The 16,922-nt window shown below is 39.2% G+C and overlaps 1 protein-coding gene across 7 annotated transcripts in view; it reads right to left on the bottom strand.

Moving 5' to 3' along the window:
• DYNC1I1 (dynein cytoplasmic 1 intermediate chain 1) overlaps positions 1–16,922 on the bottom strand; it is a 183,459-nt gene that overhangs the window by 155,050 nt on the left and 11,487 nt on the right. For 2 of the 7 annotated variants that reach the window (XM_014878487.2, XM_088161928.1), the window contains exons 2-4: positions 11,551–11,668; positions 9,306–9,420; positions 6,511–6,601 (exon numbers count right to left, since the gene is read on the bottom strand). In XM_014878487.2, the coding sequence (XP_014733973.1) occupies positions 6,511–6,601; positions 9,306–9,420; positions 11,551–11,658 (314 nt within the window). In that variant the 5' untranslated portion in view covers positions 11,659–11,668. Of the gene's footprint in view, positions 1–6,510; positions 6,653–9,305; positions 9,421–11,550; positions 11,669–16,922 lie in introns of all 7 variants that reach the window. The other 5 variants (XM_088161933.1, XM_088161939.1, XM_014878488.2 and 2 more) reach the window with 5 other exon arrangements.

Below are 16,922 nucleotides of genomic sequence, written 5' to 3'. Positions count from 1 at the left end.
TAATTAAACAGCAAAGTAGACACTTAAAAGGGAGAATGACATTCTGATACCCTTTCTTCACCTTGTTGATGCCTTATATTACATATTATTATAATATTAATATATTATTATATGTTCTAGGTAAGAAGCTGTTTGAAAATTAAAGCTGAGGTGCCGAATCTGATTTTTCAGGAAAAAAGGACAGAACCCAAACACTTTGATGACATGTAGATGTACTCATGAGAGATCATTGAATAAAAAGTATCTTTCTGATTTTTAATATTATAGAGTAAGAACACAGTGGAGTAGAGATACCTTTTGTTTTTGACTGACAGTGAGCAAAATTAAATACAAAACTGTAAAATAATGACATGCTTTGACTCATTTGGTGCCCAGCTACTCCAAAGCTCTTTTTTTCCTTTTGATTGTGTATCTTAAAAGCATGAAATGTTTACATTTGAAAGTCAGACATGAAGTAATGTGGGATTAACAGGAGACTGGTGTGTGTGTTTAGATGCTGCATTATAAATCAGAACACCTATTATTTATACAAAAATGAGTAAACAATATGCTGCAGAGAAAAAGGAATAGAATCATATCTGTTTCTTCCTGCACCAGGTCAATACAATCTGGCAGTGAACATCAACACTTTGAAAGAAAACATATCCTAGTGTATTTCTTTTTATAACAAAATGTCTCAAAGTGGCCATGGTAGATAGGAACTCAGGATCACATCTGATGAAAACATACACAAATGCAGACTAATACTGTCAGCAAACTTCAAAACAGAATGAGAGAGAAGAAGACATGCTCTCAACTCTATATCAGTAAGGACATCCAACCTAATGTGGCAGCTGCTACTATATTCTGGAATACAACTGGGAACATTCAGTGGACACAGTGACTGCAAGAGGAACTGATGTAGTGGACAAAAAATCATGCCATGAGCCAAAGCCAAAGGCGATACTGCTCCTCAGAGAAAAGTGCTCCAGCATTGCAGACAGCTGTTCTATTTCTAGGACTGCTCATTTAATGTATTTTATGCATAATTTAAAAACTAGTGATGAAACAATCAGGATTCCAGAGTGATCCAACTTCTCCAGCATATTACTGCTACAAAATCTCTTTGAGAAATCCAGTTTCTTTTTATTTTTGTTTTCTTTGCTATCTAATGCAAGGCTCAAACTCATTCTCACAGGAACTTTCATTAAATATTTAGTGCTTCATCCAAAGAAGGGCTAGCCCTGCTTTACTGCAAGTATGCTTCTTACACTGAAGGAAGTTAATCAATTTCAGCACATAAAACTTATCTCAAAACCTGTGATATCAAAGAACAATAATATCAATAAGGTAGGAACCATTTAATCCAAGTATCACATCATACCCTAATCCAAATAAGAACAATAATTACAGAATGAGTAGCAGTAGCTAAACAAATCCACAGCACAGTCCAGTGGGCTACAAGAGAAATAGTACAAAATAAACCAGCTTACATTATTTCACAGCAGATAAAGCACCATTTTGAAACAACCATCCTCTGAAAGAAGCCACCAGAAGACTAATGTCTTTGTCTTTATGCGAGCCTACAAAATAATCATGTACCTAAACTTATGCACAGCAAAATACACAAGTTAGAAAACAAAGGAAGACAGATAAAATTCTTGCAGAAAGAAGTGCAACCATTAACGTTTACACATCCAAGACAGCTGAGCCTGGTGCAGTTCACTGAGCAGATGGAAGGTAGGAAACCTTACACCCAGCCTAATGGGATTCTCATGTTCCCCAACGCACAGCAGGAAGTGCTGCACACATGGGACTCCACTGGACACACACACACACAGTTCACAATAAATGAGATGCTACTCACAAACATACTACTGTAGGATAGTGAAGCTGGCTGACAACATAAGGATGCTCCCAGCTAGGAACACATAGGAGCAGCGAAGGATTCAGGGCAAAATGGGCCACAGAGATAAATCACACCTTGGTCCCTAAATGGAACTCCTCCCAGCATGCCACATGCCAGGTGAACACAGGACCCCCTGTAGGTAACACAGGATACACACCAAGGCAGGCTGGTGTGAGCCCTGAAAGCTCCCCAGCCACAGCAGCACCTCCTCCCAGCACAGGTGTAATTCTGCTATCTTATGTTGGGTTGACATGCAAAGTGAAGATTGGTCCCTACCTGAGCCAGGATACAAGGTCTGCCTGGCTCTGAGGCACTGTACAAGGTTTGTGCTTGTGCACTTCCTCAGACAACACAAACCCAAAATTCATGGCTGTGAGTGCTGCAAAGATGAGATTTATGAATGCCTAAGGTATGCTGAGTAGCAGAACATACCTCTCCATAAGCATGTTTCATGGTGGCTCAATTATGTTAGTTAGCATCCTCTCTAGCACACTAGGGTAGCAAAAGTTCAGAGTGTCCACCAGGGAGATGCATATAGTTATTACAAAGGAGGTTTATATTATTAGAGGCAAATTTGTGTTTCACACTATGCTACAGCACAGGACCTCTCAGCAAATGCCTTTACCTCAGCCCTTTCCTTCACATCCTTTCAAATCTACATTGAAGTTGTGCATGTCTGTGCATGTATAAGCTGACCATCAGCAAGAGGAGATGGGAAATCATCAAAATGCTTACAAAATACTAGACAAACCAAAACACTTATCCCGAAAGAGCCAAGCACACTATTCCATGGAGAAGCTCCATGCAATACTATCTAATGGAAAATGAGTCATGTCTGAATACATCATATAAGAAAGCCCTGTGCACCAATGACCTATCTATTCAGGCATAGGTATCTGCTCAGGCTATGTCATTTTTTCATCCTATCTGTGTAGCACAAGCAATACAGGCATTCAAAAAAGCAAAGTAGGATGTGTAAAGCAATGTGGAGACAGGTAAGTTGCTCTCTGAGCAACACCTGGGCTCCAGTGAATTGTTCAGTGTAGCCTGGTAACTAAGAGAAGCACCAGAATCAAAGTATAACACACTTTTGCCTACCCAGAAATTATCCCCAAGACCACAGAAAACATAATTTGGCTCTCCTGTCCAACTGAAAGCATTCAGTCAGCAGTTTCTAGAACAGTTATCCATCTAACATCTGCTTATTCTTACAGTTTCTGTCATGGCTCAGAGCATAGCTGGAATGCTGCTCAAATCGAATGTTTTCCAGTGAAAAGTTTATGACAAATAGAAAAATGGTACTAAAGATAAAGCAGCAAAAAAAAAAACCCATAGAAACCTGGGATGCAGAGGACAGAAATGGTTCCACAATTTAGTGCTATTACCAAGTCCACCCCATCTCTTCTCCTGATACACTGAATGGCATCAGAAGAAAAGACAACACTGCTCTGGCTATTGTGCTGAGATAATAGACAATGGTCCTGGAGGATAGGAGCACTACTAGTCTGTAGGTCGCATGGCAGAAAGGACTACTGTGACCATGCAGCTTTTCTTCCCGTGCAACAAAAGGGCTGCACAACTTTTATGAATGAATTATTGTTTGACCTATTATCTGCCTGTTTGCCAGGCACATTATCCTGGACGAGCAATGGCCAGTGCTAGATCCCATGGAGTCTTTAGGTAAATTGTTTTAGCAATGAATTTGTCTCACTATTGACTTTTTTCTGGTTTGTATTTCTCTAACTTCAAAACCAAACACTTTGCTGCTTTCACCTTTTCTGCTGGAGGAGCCTGTTTGCTCCTATGGAACTATTACACTTGGTGAGCAACTTACCAGTCAGTTTTCATCTTGCAAAATAAGACTGAGATCTGTGGTTCCAGGACTAAAACTATTTAACAGTGTTCAAACTCTCCAGTTTATCAGTTTTCTTTCCTGAAAAGCAGATGTCATAAACCTGTGTTTCTGCCTGAACTACATTCATTTTTATATAAGAAATCACAGATGCTTGCTAACCAAAGTGTGTCTCAAATATACTTGGTGATATTGGGGCCAAGACATTAAGTCTGACAACTACCAGAAGTACCAACAACTCAAAGAAGTATGAACACAACCTAGTTCTGTACTAGAATCTGTTCCCTCGACCTGTAACGAGCTGAAATCTGTGACTTCACAGATTTTTTTTTTTTTTAATAATATCCATCATCTTCCTCCAGGGAACACTTCAGCAATGAGTAATCAGACTGCCAGCAGGATTTCTGCCAGGCTGTGTGAGCTTTTCATTTCTGCAGCATTAGCAGTAGCAACAGTGGACAAGCTGTGATTGCCGAGATTGGGGCATTAGCAGCTTTGAAACTAATCTGTTCTCCTCTAAAGCCTGAACTCAGCCTAGTACAGAAAAGGGAAAGATCTAACAAGCATGATGGATAACAGGGGATCCAGCAGAAGTGCCCCCTCTATCACAGAAAGTGAAATGGAAGAATAAATTAAAGTTCAGCAGGATAACCTTGTTTATAAAGATAAACAGACAATAATATATGCAGCAGTCAAAATCTGTTAGATGCATGGTCTAAGCACCTCTCACAGAAAACAGCTGAGGTAGTTTCATCCTGTTTGCCCACTGTGATGACAGTTCTACCAACATCTTTCTTGCCAAGTCTGACCACTCTATCACACATGCAGGCTTGAGTGCACCTGCTCACACAAGCACTGAGCACATCTACCTACAGCCAGCGACACTAATTGGACTAATTGCCACTCAATACTATCCACTGGTTACAGACATTCCCCAGGGCCTGGACCAGACATTATCTTATTTCCATTACCACAAACCAATGGCTCCAGGCAAAGAGCTGCAAGCAGCCTTCCTGGCACACAGCACAGCCCTTTCAATACCTGAGAATATGCCAAGCAAACTGGGAGACTACAAGCAAGGTCTTAGGATTCCCACTGAATTCCTAGTAAGGCCACAAGAAGCTGGAAAATGGATCCAAAATGAGAGCCCACAATGCAGAATGTCATGAGCTCAGAAGAAGGGGACAAGCTCCATTCTCCTCTGAAAGGACACGTGGTCATGTGCTTTCATTGCTCGTTGCTGACAGAGAGCCAAAGTGCTAGCGTGGGTAACAGCCAAAGAAATTCTTCCAAGAGCCTTTTTTTACCTTAATGGTAAAAAAGTTACACCATTGAGGTTCGGAGGAAAAGCAGGAATTTAGAGATTCGGAGGAAAAGCAGGAATTTAGAAGTCTCCACCCAGCTTTGTCAGAGCTTCATGCAGGACTGTGGTAAATAGCTTCATCCTGAACAGCAGGGTAAACTTTGCTTAAAAAGGATTTTTGTTCTATTCAAAGTACTATGACTTGCTGAAATCTGCTTCATTTACTTATGAAGGCAGAATTACACTACTTTCTGTATTTTAAACTGCTACATCTTACAGGCTAGGGCTTTTCACTTAACAGCCTCCACTTCTTCTAGAGGGTAAAACTGGGAGCAGGGCTGAGCTGATTTAATAGCAGCTGTGCAGCATCCACATCACAAGGGAGAGTGTCTGAATCTGGCCGGAGGGGACACAACACACTCTCTGCTTATGGAAGTGTGGTTTTCCTAAGCAGAAGGCTGGCATGGCAGGAAACCTGGTGACCTGAAGCTCTGTCTCATTCCAGTCTATGTCTGGAGAGGTCTGATATGATGTCTACTGAGCACTGTTAACTACAGAAAGCAATCACTGTGCTTCCAAGCCATTAGCAGAGCCTTGGCTCACAGACTCAGATGAGCTGGCAGTTCAGCTCCGTGTTGAATTAGTGTGATACAAAAAGAGCTATTAGGAATCGTCTTTTACATTTCTCAAAACATACAGTATAACTGCTTGCACCTCTTCTTACTTGAACATAACCTTCTTTACCAGCGGCATCCTCACATTCTTCTTTCTTTTCTATTCCAAAGAAGGAGGTTTTTTTGAGATTGCCACTTCATTTTTTATTTCACTCATGGAAACAAAAATAAGAAGATTACTCTTGTTTCCATCCCTCACACACATTCCACTTTCCAACAACAATAGAGCTGCTTTCCTTCCATTCTGCATGACACTTTCCAATATCCAGAGTTTCCAAGGCAGAATTGCCAGTGGGTCCTGGGGTTTTTCAGCCTGTTCCTGTCCAAGCTCTTCTCTGCCACTGTCAGTGGCACACACTACAACGAGCAGTCACGGGAACCTGAGGCAACCTGGTGTTACATGAGGAGGAATTCCAAGGGAACTGGTTATGAGAACATAGATAACTCAACATGAGTAACAGGTTCTACCCCTGGGCACATCTCTCTTTTGTTTAGTGTATTTCCAACCAGCATGAGAGCTTTCTGTAGGCCATTTTAGAAGTGTAAATTCAGCTCTTGCTTCCACTATAAGGTTTGAGGCTCAGAGCTTAAGATCCATTTGCTGCATGCATTTATTTGCTTCACATCTGAGACCACTCTTACTGGATGGTAACACCCAGTGGACAATGAAGAAATGAGAGCACACATTCAATACAGCATGTTCTTATTTACAGCAGAAAGGGAAAAAATGGGGAAGTAAGAACAAAGTGAAAAAACCTCACGTTTATTCAAGTGTGTTAACTCTGTGTCTTACCTTCCTATGGGTCCCAGATCCCCTGAGTCCTGGCTGCCTGCGTCACTGGGTGTGCTCACTGATTTCGAAGAGGGAGACATAGGGGTTGGGACTAAATAATGAAAATAACAGGTATCCCATGTTAACACATGCAGCGACTGCACTGATGAAGAGCAGTGTCAGACAAATCAAAACCAATGGACCAAATGATAGTGGATGAATGAGTAGGAGAGTTTGAAATGGTGAAAGCAAATAAGGAAGGAAAGAAAAAGAAAAGGAAGAGAGTCAAGTGAATTTTAAGTCTTCTGGAAGTGTTAAACTGACATGTATTTAGACAGGACTGAAAGCCCAATGGGAATCTATAGCTAATCAGTGGAGAAGATACCTGTGGAAATAAAATAGCACTTGTTTTCTTGAGTCTGGTTTGAAGTTGACTTGTGAAAGATTTTAAAGGTATGAAGAAATATCAGGGGCTCGCCTTGCCAAAAAACTAAGTGAACTCTTCTTGTAAAGTCAAGTAGGCAACAGAACAAGCATACTTTTCGAATTCTGAATTTAAATCAAAAGCCAGTGTCCATTAGATATGCTCTAAGGCTGCACTGTGGAAATGGCATCAAAAATAAAAGCTAAATAAGGAAATCCAGCTAAGTTAAAATCATTTCCCAAAGATGTTGAGAATACACATTAGTTTACTTGGTGATTGTTTTCTTAAGTAATGTAGGTCATACAAAATTTCCATTTTGGGTGGGACATGATTTCAACCCTCAAGGAAAAATTTCCCTTGGTTTAGACACTATTTGCCCAAGCTCTTGAAATGATTTTCTCTTTGCCTTGCCAGGGCTTTTGAAGCATATTTCATGCAAAGGCAGTTTTGTTTCCTGAAACAGGAAAGGAAGTTCACAGCTCAAGGTCAGCCCGAGTTAAAGCCCTTCAGCAAAGAAATAATAAATAAAAGAGTAAAAATATCCTGATTTCTTTTAAAATGGTTTCTCAAAAATATTAAAAATTAAGAGATGGCTCCAGTCAAGATTTAAAGCAAGTACTCTTCAAAGCAGCCACATTGAATAAAACACAAAAAGAGGATTTAATGCAAAAGCAATATTTCCATTTGGTTTAAATCATGTGCATTTCCTTTTATAGATTTAACAGAGTAAAACTTTAAAATACCTTGTTATGCTTTACAGTGTATAATGACAGACCTGTCAAGAGGTTTGGATTTTCCATGTGGTCAAACACTGAATGCAGATTCTCCCTAGAGACTGTCACAGAAATGACTGCAGCATGAAAAGTGAATTCATCTTTGTGACAGCCCTTTGGCAGGTTACAGGTATGTCTGGTTGTTTATATATTCCACATTCACAGTGAGACCTGGCATTGTGTGAAGGTGGAATTAAATCCTCCTTTGTCTATTAATTGTGAGTATATGTAAAGGGAACAAAATACTATTTTTAACTAAAGGAATAATCTTATATATGAATTTACATGTTTTTTTTGATAGTATCAAACACAAAAAATTTAACTAGATAAAAACTGATAACTTGTAACATGAATATATGTGTTTGGTTAATAAAATGATAAGGACATGTATATTCATTCTTGTATAAAAATGAGTATTTTAAATGTTGTACATTAAAAATATGTTTGATTTTATCTTGGACCTTACATTTGTTTTATGACATAATTTTAAAAACATTTTTATTATACATAAAAATAATCTAACCATTATTTGTCAGACAATTCTTCTGAGAAGTGGTGTCTAAAAGCTTCAGTCATTATACCATAAGTTATAAATTTAGTAGCTTTTCTCAATAAATGTTGGTTGATGCAAGTAAATAATACAAATTCCAATTCAGAATGTCACTACCTACTTGCATATGCACCCAGGCATCTGTATAAGGTGCTTTTCTAAACCAAAAACTTCAGTATTTTGTCAAATTTGAAGTTTCTCCTATATATTACTGGCAAAAATAACTAGGGGTAAAAACCGAGATTCAGTCACAATAAACTTAATGAAAAGGCTTGATAACTCCAGAGAGGCCAAGATTTCAACAAAAATTTCACTGAGAGTGATCCCAAATTTGAGGGAGAAAGGAAGGAGAAGGGAAAGGGAAAGGGAAAGGGAAAGGGAAAGGGAAAGGGAAAGGGAAAGGGAAAGGGAAAGGGAAAGGGAAATTCTCTCTTTAGGACCATTCAATAAATGAGGCAGATCTTAATCAAGGTAACTCATACTCAGATATTGTATGTATTTTACACTGAAGACTTCAGGTTCTACAACTGAAACATCAAAACCAAAAAAGAGGTCAAGCACATGAAACCAGAGTAAAAATCTACAATACTGTCTGTTGACAAGCATTTTTCTATTTGTGATTTGGGGTTTTTTTAAATTTTCCTCCTCCAGTTTTGCTTAATTTTAAAAGAATCTGAGTGGGAGTTCCCACATGACTATGCTCCTCCTTCCTTATACGTGCTTAATTTGAATTTTTGAAACAAAACTTGGGGCAAATGAAGTATAGCACTTGTATTTTTGAGTGAGAAGATAAAACAGTCCATCAGAAAAGAAATCACTGCTGGTATGCAAAACCAACCTGCATTATGTTCATAAAAACTTCTTGAAGAAATGAAACAGATGTTTTTGGCAATGACAAGTACTCAAAATGCCATGAGCTTGTATATGTGAATGGTATGGCAGGCATTCAAACAGAAGAGTTCACTTCACTAGTACAGCCAAAAACCAAAAAAGCCAAGCATGCTTTAGTAGAAAGAAAGCATTAGTTGTGGCAGAGCTGAATGCTTTACAGTATGCTTCTCTTAAATACCTAGAGGTGGTTCTGGGGATATACCAATGCTCTGTAACAAAGCTTCTGTCTCTCTTCTTTTACGGTCTAGGTCAGAATCCTCCTGAGCTGGCTCCTTCTTCTGCTGTAGATCGGCCTGAGTTAAACCAGAAGAAAACAGAAAATTTTATTTCATATATAATCAGCTCAAGCAATTATATGTGTGGAAATATTTGTATGCACTGCTGCTTAGGTACAATTTGAAATTAATTTTGATATTTGTAGGTAATTTATAACTTAGATAACCTATACTGTATATATCAGTAACAGTATTTTTCCTTAAATGGATGGTAAAGCTGGCCTTTGCAAGGATATTTGTAGGAATTTTTACAGTACAATGATGGAAATTTTCTACCTCTCACTCATTAGGTGCAACCTATTCAACTAACATAAAAGCTGACCATAGAACAACAGGTAGCATTACCCTGAATAAAACTGGTCTTTTCTTACTTATTTTAGGATAAAGAATAAAATTTCATTGCATTTCAGTGATGTAGCTTAGGGTTCTACATTTGGTACTAAGCACTTGTTGGGAAAAGAAACACTTTCTCATTAACTTCAATATCCAAGAGGTGCACAGGAAAGAACTGACATCTCTAAACTAGGACTTTGGCAGCCCTTGGCCTACTAAAAATCCACAAGACCCTTCTCTCTCTGCCTAGCTATCTCTACCTCCTTGGAGCTCCCACACATTAGCCTTCTCCCACTCTGATCTGTGGGCATCCAAAAACAGGAGGAGCACCTGCATTAGCCAGACTCCCACAATGAGGTTGTCCTTTCTGCTAACATCAGTGTTGGAAAAAAGGACTTGTACAGTTCCTCAGACTGGTGTTGATCTTGGTGCAGGCACAACAGAAAACCTGGAAATTCAGAAGCATCCCCATGTTCTCCAGTTCAGAGACAGCCAGAAAACATTGATTTTATAGTCAAGGCCCAGTCATATTCCTGTGCTCAGCTCTTCCCATCAACTATCTTACAGTATTTAGGGCTGTAGACAGCTCTCCCACACCAGTGTGAATGGCCAAGCACTTTTGTGAGTGCCAGCCTTCACTCCTGGACCCACCTGGCACCACAGCACAACCCATTTACACAATTAGGCACTGTAGCATTATCTGCAGACATGGTCTCGGAAATGGAAATGTTTCAACCACCACAGGTTCTCCACGAGGCATAAAGCCAGTCAGGGGAAAAGGAGAAAGGACCTAATAGCTCCCTGGGGCCATTAGCTCGGCCCCCTTCCCTCTAGTTCTTCAGTAATGGACACTGAAAGTGTCACCATTTAAAGATCTGCTGGTGGAGAAGTTCCCCAGTGGCTCTGGGAGCCTCACTGGGGCGTGTGCTGTAACTGCACAAATGTGGCTCAAATGAAAAAAGATTAACAAGACAGCCAAAACTGGAATGCTGATTTCTTGGATCACATCACATTTCCACGGTAATTCCATGAAATTCATGTACAATATTAAAGTGTCAGTTTAAAAGGAAACCAGTTATTAGTAAAGGATAACAGGTGCTTTAAACTATAGTAAGTGTTGACATTTGAAGGAAAGGAAGCATAATCACTTAATGCTTCTCTGACTTTGCATGAAAATGAATATCCACTCCCTGTCAATTCTCACCTCTATTCCACTAAGTGACTGAATAAAAAGAAGTACAAATCCCTTAATGATAAACCTAATGCATATTGTCAAGGACAAATAAACTAATATGTCAATCAAACTTTAACAGAACTGAAAGATGCACCCATGCCAGAAGATGAAAATGCAATTGCAATTATGTTTTACTTTACTGGAGAATAATAATTGTAAATCTGTTACCTTAGCTAGTAATCAAACTAGCCTTCAGAGTACAAAAATACATATTTAGATTGTAATGGCTTGAAAAAATGTGAGTCCTCTTTCTGTCTTTCCCCACTCTCCACTCCCTTTCCATTGAAGGAGAGCCCAGGAAAAAGCATTACAGCAAATCAATTTTTCTTTCTCCATACACATGCACATCATGTTGTCTAAACTGTTGTCATTTGACAGTGCCGTGGTTTTAAAAGCAATTCCCTCACCCCAACATTCTTGACTAAAAATAAGCTTTTTGATTTTAAGGTTAGCCTGATGTGAGTTTGAGTATCTCATGCCACATGACAGATACCTCGGGGCATACAATACTGAGATGTCAAAACCTCAGCAAGCCCCTTGTACAAGCATGAGCTATCTAAACGGTGGTTTTGCAACTTTACCTCTTTTTTCTTCCTTTCTTCCTCCTTCCGTTTCTTTTCTTCTCTTATCTGAGCCAAACGTTGTTTTTTGCGCTCAAGTTCTGCTTTTAAATCACTTTTGTCTGACATTTTGACTCTGCTGGAAACAAAAATATGGAAATCAAGGTGAAAATTGAATGATTACCCTGTTTACTTAAAAAAAGAAAAGACAGTTAATTAGATCAAAAGGAGGGCTTCTAAAAATGCAAGAAATATATTTCTATATAAACACTGGTCCTTGGACTATACTGACATTGTAGAAAGTGGAACATTTTCTTCGCAATTTTCATTTCAAGAAAATAGACCAGAATATCACCCAATGTGGAATATATTTTCAGACTGCCTCTACTACAAAATTGCCTTTGTGAAGCAAAACTAAAGCTTTCAAAGTGAAGCTAAAGCCTTTTGATTTCCATGATCTTCAGCAGCTCTGCCAGACTGCAGAACTCAGATCCACAAATAGATTTCAAGTCCTAGAATCAGAGCTGCCCCAAACAGCCCCATACTTCTTACACAAGCAATAATTTTACTTGCAACAAATAGAAACAGAAGAGCTTTTCCTTCTGCAGCTGCCTTGCACAGCTGCCAGGCGGGATCCCTGTTCCACCAACACAGTCCCACACAGAGCATCAGTTCAGTCTAAGTACCCTTCTCACATTCACCCCTTCAGCAAGCACTCTCACCAAACTATGAGCTATCCTGCCCGGGAATCCCCTCCATCCTTTCCAGGGAAAGCTGGGACATTTCCCCAAGAAGCTGCAGACAAGGCACAAAACCAGGCAACCCAGCAAATTGGAGTTTCTCTCTAATGAAGCAGCACATTGCTCTGCCAACAGTCTTGTATTCAGGCCATCTTTCCAAGAGGCAGAAGACATGCCTAACACTCCTGTTTTGATGCCATCCGCACAAACTTGGCAAAAACATTTCTTCTGAAATACTGAAAGACCTCTTCCACCATTTAAACCCACTCTTCTTTAGAATAGTTATGTGAAGCCACAAATACTCTTTGTCTTTTAAATCTGTCAGCCTTTGCTGATGTAAGTGAGCCTTGACAATGAAGGGCAAGGAAATAAAAAGTCACACTATACAGATATAGAGCCAGATCTTTAAAGAAGAGATTATACCAATCTTTTTCTACAGTTTTAAAACCCCACCAGTGTTGCACAAATCCATAACTTAAGTTACAGTTATTTATTGATTTTCTAACATCATAATCATTATGGATGTAATCTTACTGCATCAATACTGATTTTCATATTAGGACTTTGTTTCAAAGACGATTCTGACTAATACAGACATTCATGAAAAGAGTTAACTGTGCCTTTCTTGTTCACACATCACCGACCTTATCCTCTGCTGCAACCCAAAATCAATCAGATCAATGGCAGTGCCATGTATACACAATGGAAGTCTATTGTTCACCGCATGCATGGGAAATTTGAATGTCAACTCTCCATTAGTATAATGAGAACTCTACTCATATTACTGCCTGGATGGGTGGATGACCAGAGAGTAAAATTATCTGCTAAAAATTACAGGGCACTTTCACCCATCATGAATTTTACAGTAGACATCAGCTTCCTCCTCAAAACGATAAAATCGTAGTTAGCCAGTGACATAGAGGATATTGCCAACAAAACATCACCTGCATATTAAGCACAATCTCAGCTCCAAATGCTTTGTTGTCTTTGCACGCATTTTCCTTAAGGGAAAGAATAGAATAACATTTGGAATCAGACAAGGAAACCATTTAATGAAAAGGACAGGCATAAGAGCAGCTCAAACTCCAGCTCACACTGTCACAGTTTCTGCACTTCAGCAGAGCTGCCCATGCTGACAAGGCATTCTTGAAAGGCTAGGGGACTCTGGTTCAATCCACAACAGCTGCCAGCATATGGCATAGCTAGGAAGGACAGCTGCCAACCAATGGGACCACTGGATACACTGGCTGCATGTGGAGGGCCACCACTTCTTTATTCTTCCATCACTCTCATCTTACCCATAGTAGTATTGCTATCAACTGGAGAAAAACAAAACTGTCAGAAAAAATTGCATTTGATATCAAGAAAACTAAGGAGTAGCACCTTAACATTAATCTGTGTGATCAGCTGACATCAGTGAGCTATTTTTTACATGAGAAATGCCCAGAGGAAAAAAAGCAAGCATTTTAATGGCAATGCAGGTAGTGTTTTGCCTACCAATCTGTTCAGGATTTCTGTGTCTCTCTTAGATATGGTTGAAATCCCATTTGAAGTAATTTTCCTAATCTGTTGCACACATTTGAATTCAGAGTATGAAGTCACCCTCAGAGCCCTTCGGACTAGATAGAGGTTTTACATCCTTTTAGTTCTGCAGTTTGGAAATAGAGTGAGAGCTCCCGTTTCTATGCAAAAAATATGCAAATGTATTTTAAGGCTACTGACAGAAACCCTGAGGGTTTGGCATCCCTTTCAAGCTGTTTGTCAGATATCAATGAATGGCTTTCTAAAAATTCATTCCCTTAACGTCAGGGAAGCTAACTAGCTTTTCCCCTGATTTGAGCATCAATGGTTTAGTGCCTGGCCCCTTTTTTACAATGCTCCAGTCAGAGGGACCAAATCCTATTATAACTTTAACAAGATAGATATTACGTACAACAAAGAAGATGTATTAAATTTCCTTCAAAGAATGTTGCCAGAGCTCAGTTAGATACTTTCATCCTGAATATATTATAATCATGCCTGAGTCCCCCAGACAGCTTACCAACCTGCAGACTGGCTGTTTACAATTTTAGCACAAATTGAACACCAAGGGTATGTAACCACCTTTCTCAGATGCCAGCAAGCTGGTAGCAAGCAAGGAGGCAAATGTACTTGTCACTCTGCTTGGCATTAGCCATGGAGTTAACGCTGTTCATTACTGGGAGCAAATTATTAATAAATGCCATTCCGAGTGCTAAAAGGCATGCCACACCAAGCAAACAGTAAAAGAGATTTACTTTTAACATTCTCTGTGGTGCAGAATGACAGCCCAAGGCTTATGCACAACCTAATCTCCAGCCTGGGAGAAAGCACTGGTCAGAGGAATCACTAAGGAGCACATTTTGTACTGAAGCAATTAAATTCTCTGCGTGGGAGAAGTAACACATAGGAATAAACACACTGAAAGTTAAGTAAGTGTAGAAATAATTATCATAGCAGGGCAACAGCCTGGGGCTCCCATCTTTAAGGGAAATGCATAATTTTAGATCTTAAATCAACTGTTATTTGTTTGGCTCAGTTTATTGTCGTGGTTTTAAAATGGGAGAGTCCTCCCACTCCAGAAGAGCTTACCACATATTAGCACAGGTTCTTGTTATCAGGACCTTGCACAGAGAGCACCTCCCTGAGCTCCCAACACTTGGAGAAAATTCTCCTTCCTTTGAGATGCTGAAGAAAGGAGCTGGCTCCTCACGGCATGCCTTTTAACGAAATGGAGTGCTCCATTTGAAGATGTCAGTTTTCCTGATGCACACTGAACATGCTCCAGAGTCCCCTCTTAGGCTTGGAAACACAGTTAATTACACTTACACACCAGACCCAGCACGATGGCAGCTACCCAGGGCTGTGCACATGCAGCACTGGCTTCCAGGGACTGCTTTCTGGGACTCCACCATCTACTGGCTTAGCTCACAGCATCCTGGTTGCCCACAGTGTACATGCACAGCTATCCCTACCATCAGTACAGCTAAAATTAAAAGAGTCTCGGTATCCTAGGATGTGATTCCACTTTTCCTAAAAAGCAGCTAAGATTAAGCATGCCCCAAAGTCACCAATTCCTCTTTAATGATGATAAAGGGCCCTGAGTGATCTACAATAAGTTCTAGAAACCTCCACTGTAAATGTCTGAGACAGGGTGAGAAGAATCCTTAAAATACTCCCAGTAGTTCCTTTTGGCTTGTCACTGTATGAAACAAGATATTTGAAAGATAATTTACATTAATCCTAAAATAATAATGATGTTTGCACAAACTTCTCTGCTGTACTCAACATGTGCTGAACTACTCCACTAAGCTCATCCCACAGGTAGGAACATCTCACAACCATTTCATTTGTGGTAGCAGTAAGAATATAAACATGCAAACAGCAGCATTTCATCCTCAACTGGACTAAAAGCCATGCAAGTGCTTTTATGGTGCAAGCCAGTTTTACTACAGCTGTGTAAGCTACAAGGTCTTTATCAATGATCAGTATCACAATATTTGAGCAGATATTTTTTCTAAGCATTTATATGAACACTTACAGCAGAAACAGTCACAGGTATCTAAAAAGGTTTTACATGAATTTCAGTACCAATAATTTGATACTTGTTAGAGTAATAAAACCAGAAAAACAGGTACAAAGAGTTGCAAGATGTGTACGCAGGTTGGGCTAAATATAGGAAAAAATAAGCCCAAAATTATCTAAGTATATAAAATAAAATAAAAAGACAATTACAACAGTGCACTTTTTAAAGTAAAAAAAGTAAACAATATATGAGATCTCCCTTCTCTTCAAGCCTGTTCTTTATATTTGCTAGAATAACATTTTGCCTGCATACTTTTGCCAAGCTCATCTAAAAAGGAATCTAAGTTTCCAAATCTGGTAGCACATTAAAAAAGCCTACAAATTTTACTGCTTTTTGGTGTTTGCAGGATTTTTACATGCTGCTCATTCAGTAGGCTGCACTAGAGTAGCCTTTTTTTCCAAAAGGAGTAGAAATTTTACCCTTCATGAGCCTTGAGGTCTTTCCTAGTTTGTGACTTCCTGTGTTGTCCTTTTCATTATTATCTCCATTGCAATTACCAAAGGGGTTCATTAAATACTGTTACATATGGCATTAGTCATCCTATATAACTAATTATAAATAATTGATTCATTAATACACTTCTCCAAAATAAATAGGCAGCATCTAGCATTTAGAGATGCTGTACATGTATTATTCATATGCCTTCATAAATAGCCAGTTTACTTGAGTCCAAAACTGCAAAATGTATTTGTGTGAAATGCAAAGGGTGTTGCACAACAAAATATATTACTCTGTGGTTTTAGTTTTAAAAAATGGGTTCATAGAGTGGGAGTACTATTACTATTGAAACTCTGACATATGAAGTGTTCTACTGGAAAAAAAAGATTCATTTCTATCATGTACCGTATTTATGTTTACTTGGTACAAATTAGCATCTTTCCTACAGTTAGGAATATTATCTATTTTTACAACAGAAAAAAAAATCCCATGAGATCTACCTATGACTTCCACAACTGTAAAGTGTGTGTGCAAAGTATGAAACTGTACAAAGCAGATAAACAGCTTTGGTCTGCAAGAAACCAGAGGGAGTTGCTACCCTAGTATAAATG

The sequence above is a fragment of the Sturnus vulgaris genome, chromosome 1, assembly GCF_052056855.1.
Source record: "Sturnus vulgaris isolate bStuVul1 chromosome 1, bStuVul1.hap1, whole genome shotgun sequence".
Taxonomy (NCBI): Eukaryota; Metazoa; Chordata; class Aves; order Passeriformes; family Sturnidae; genus Sturnus; species Sturnus vulgaris.
The sequence above is the reverse complement of the archived record's forward strand: the minus strand, read 5'-3'. Positions and strand labels throughout refer to the sequence as shown.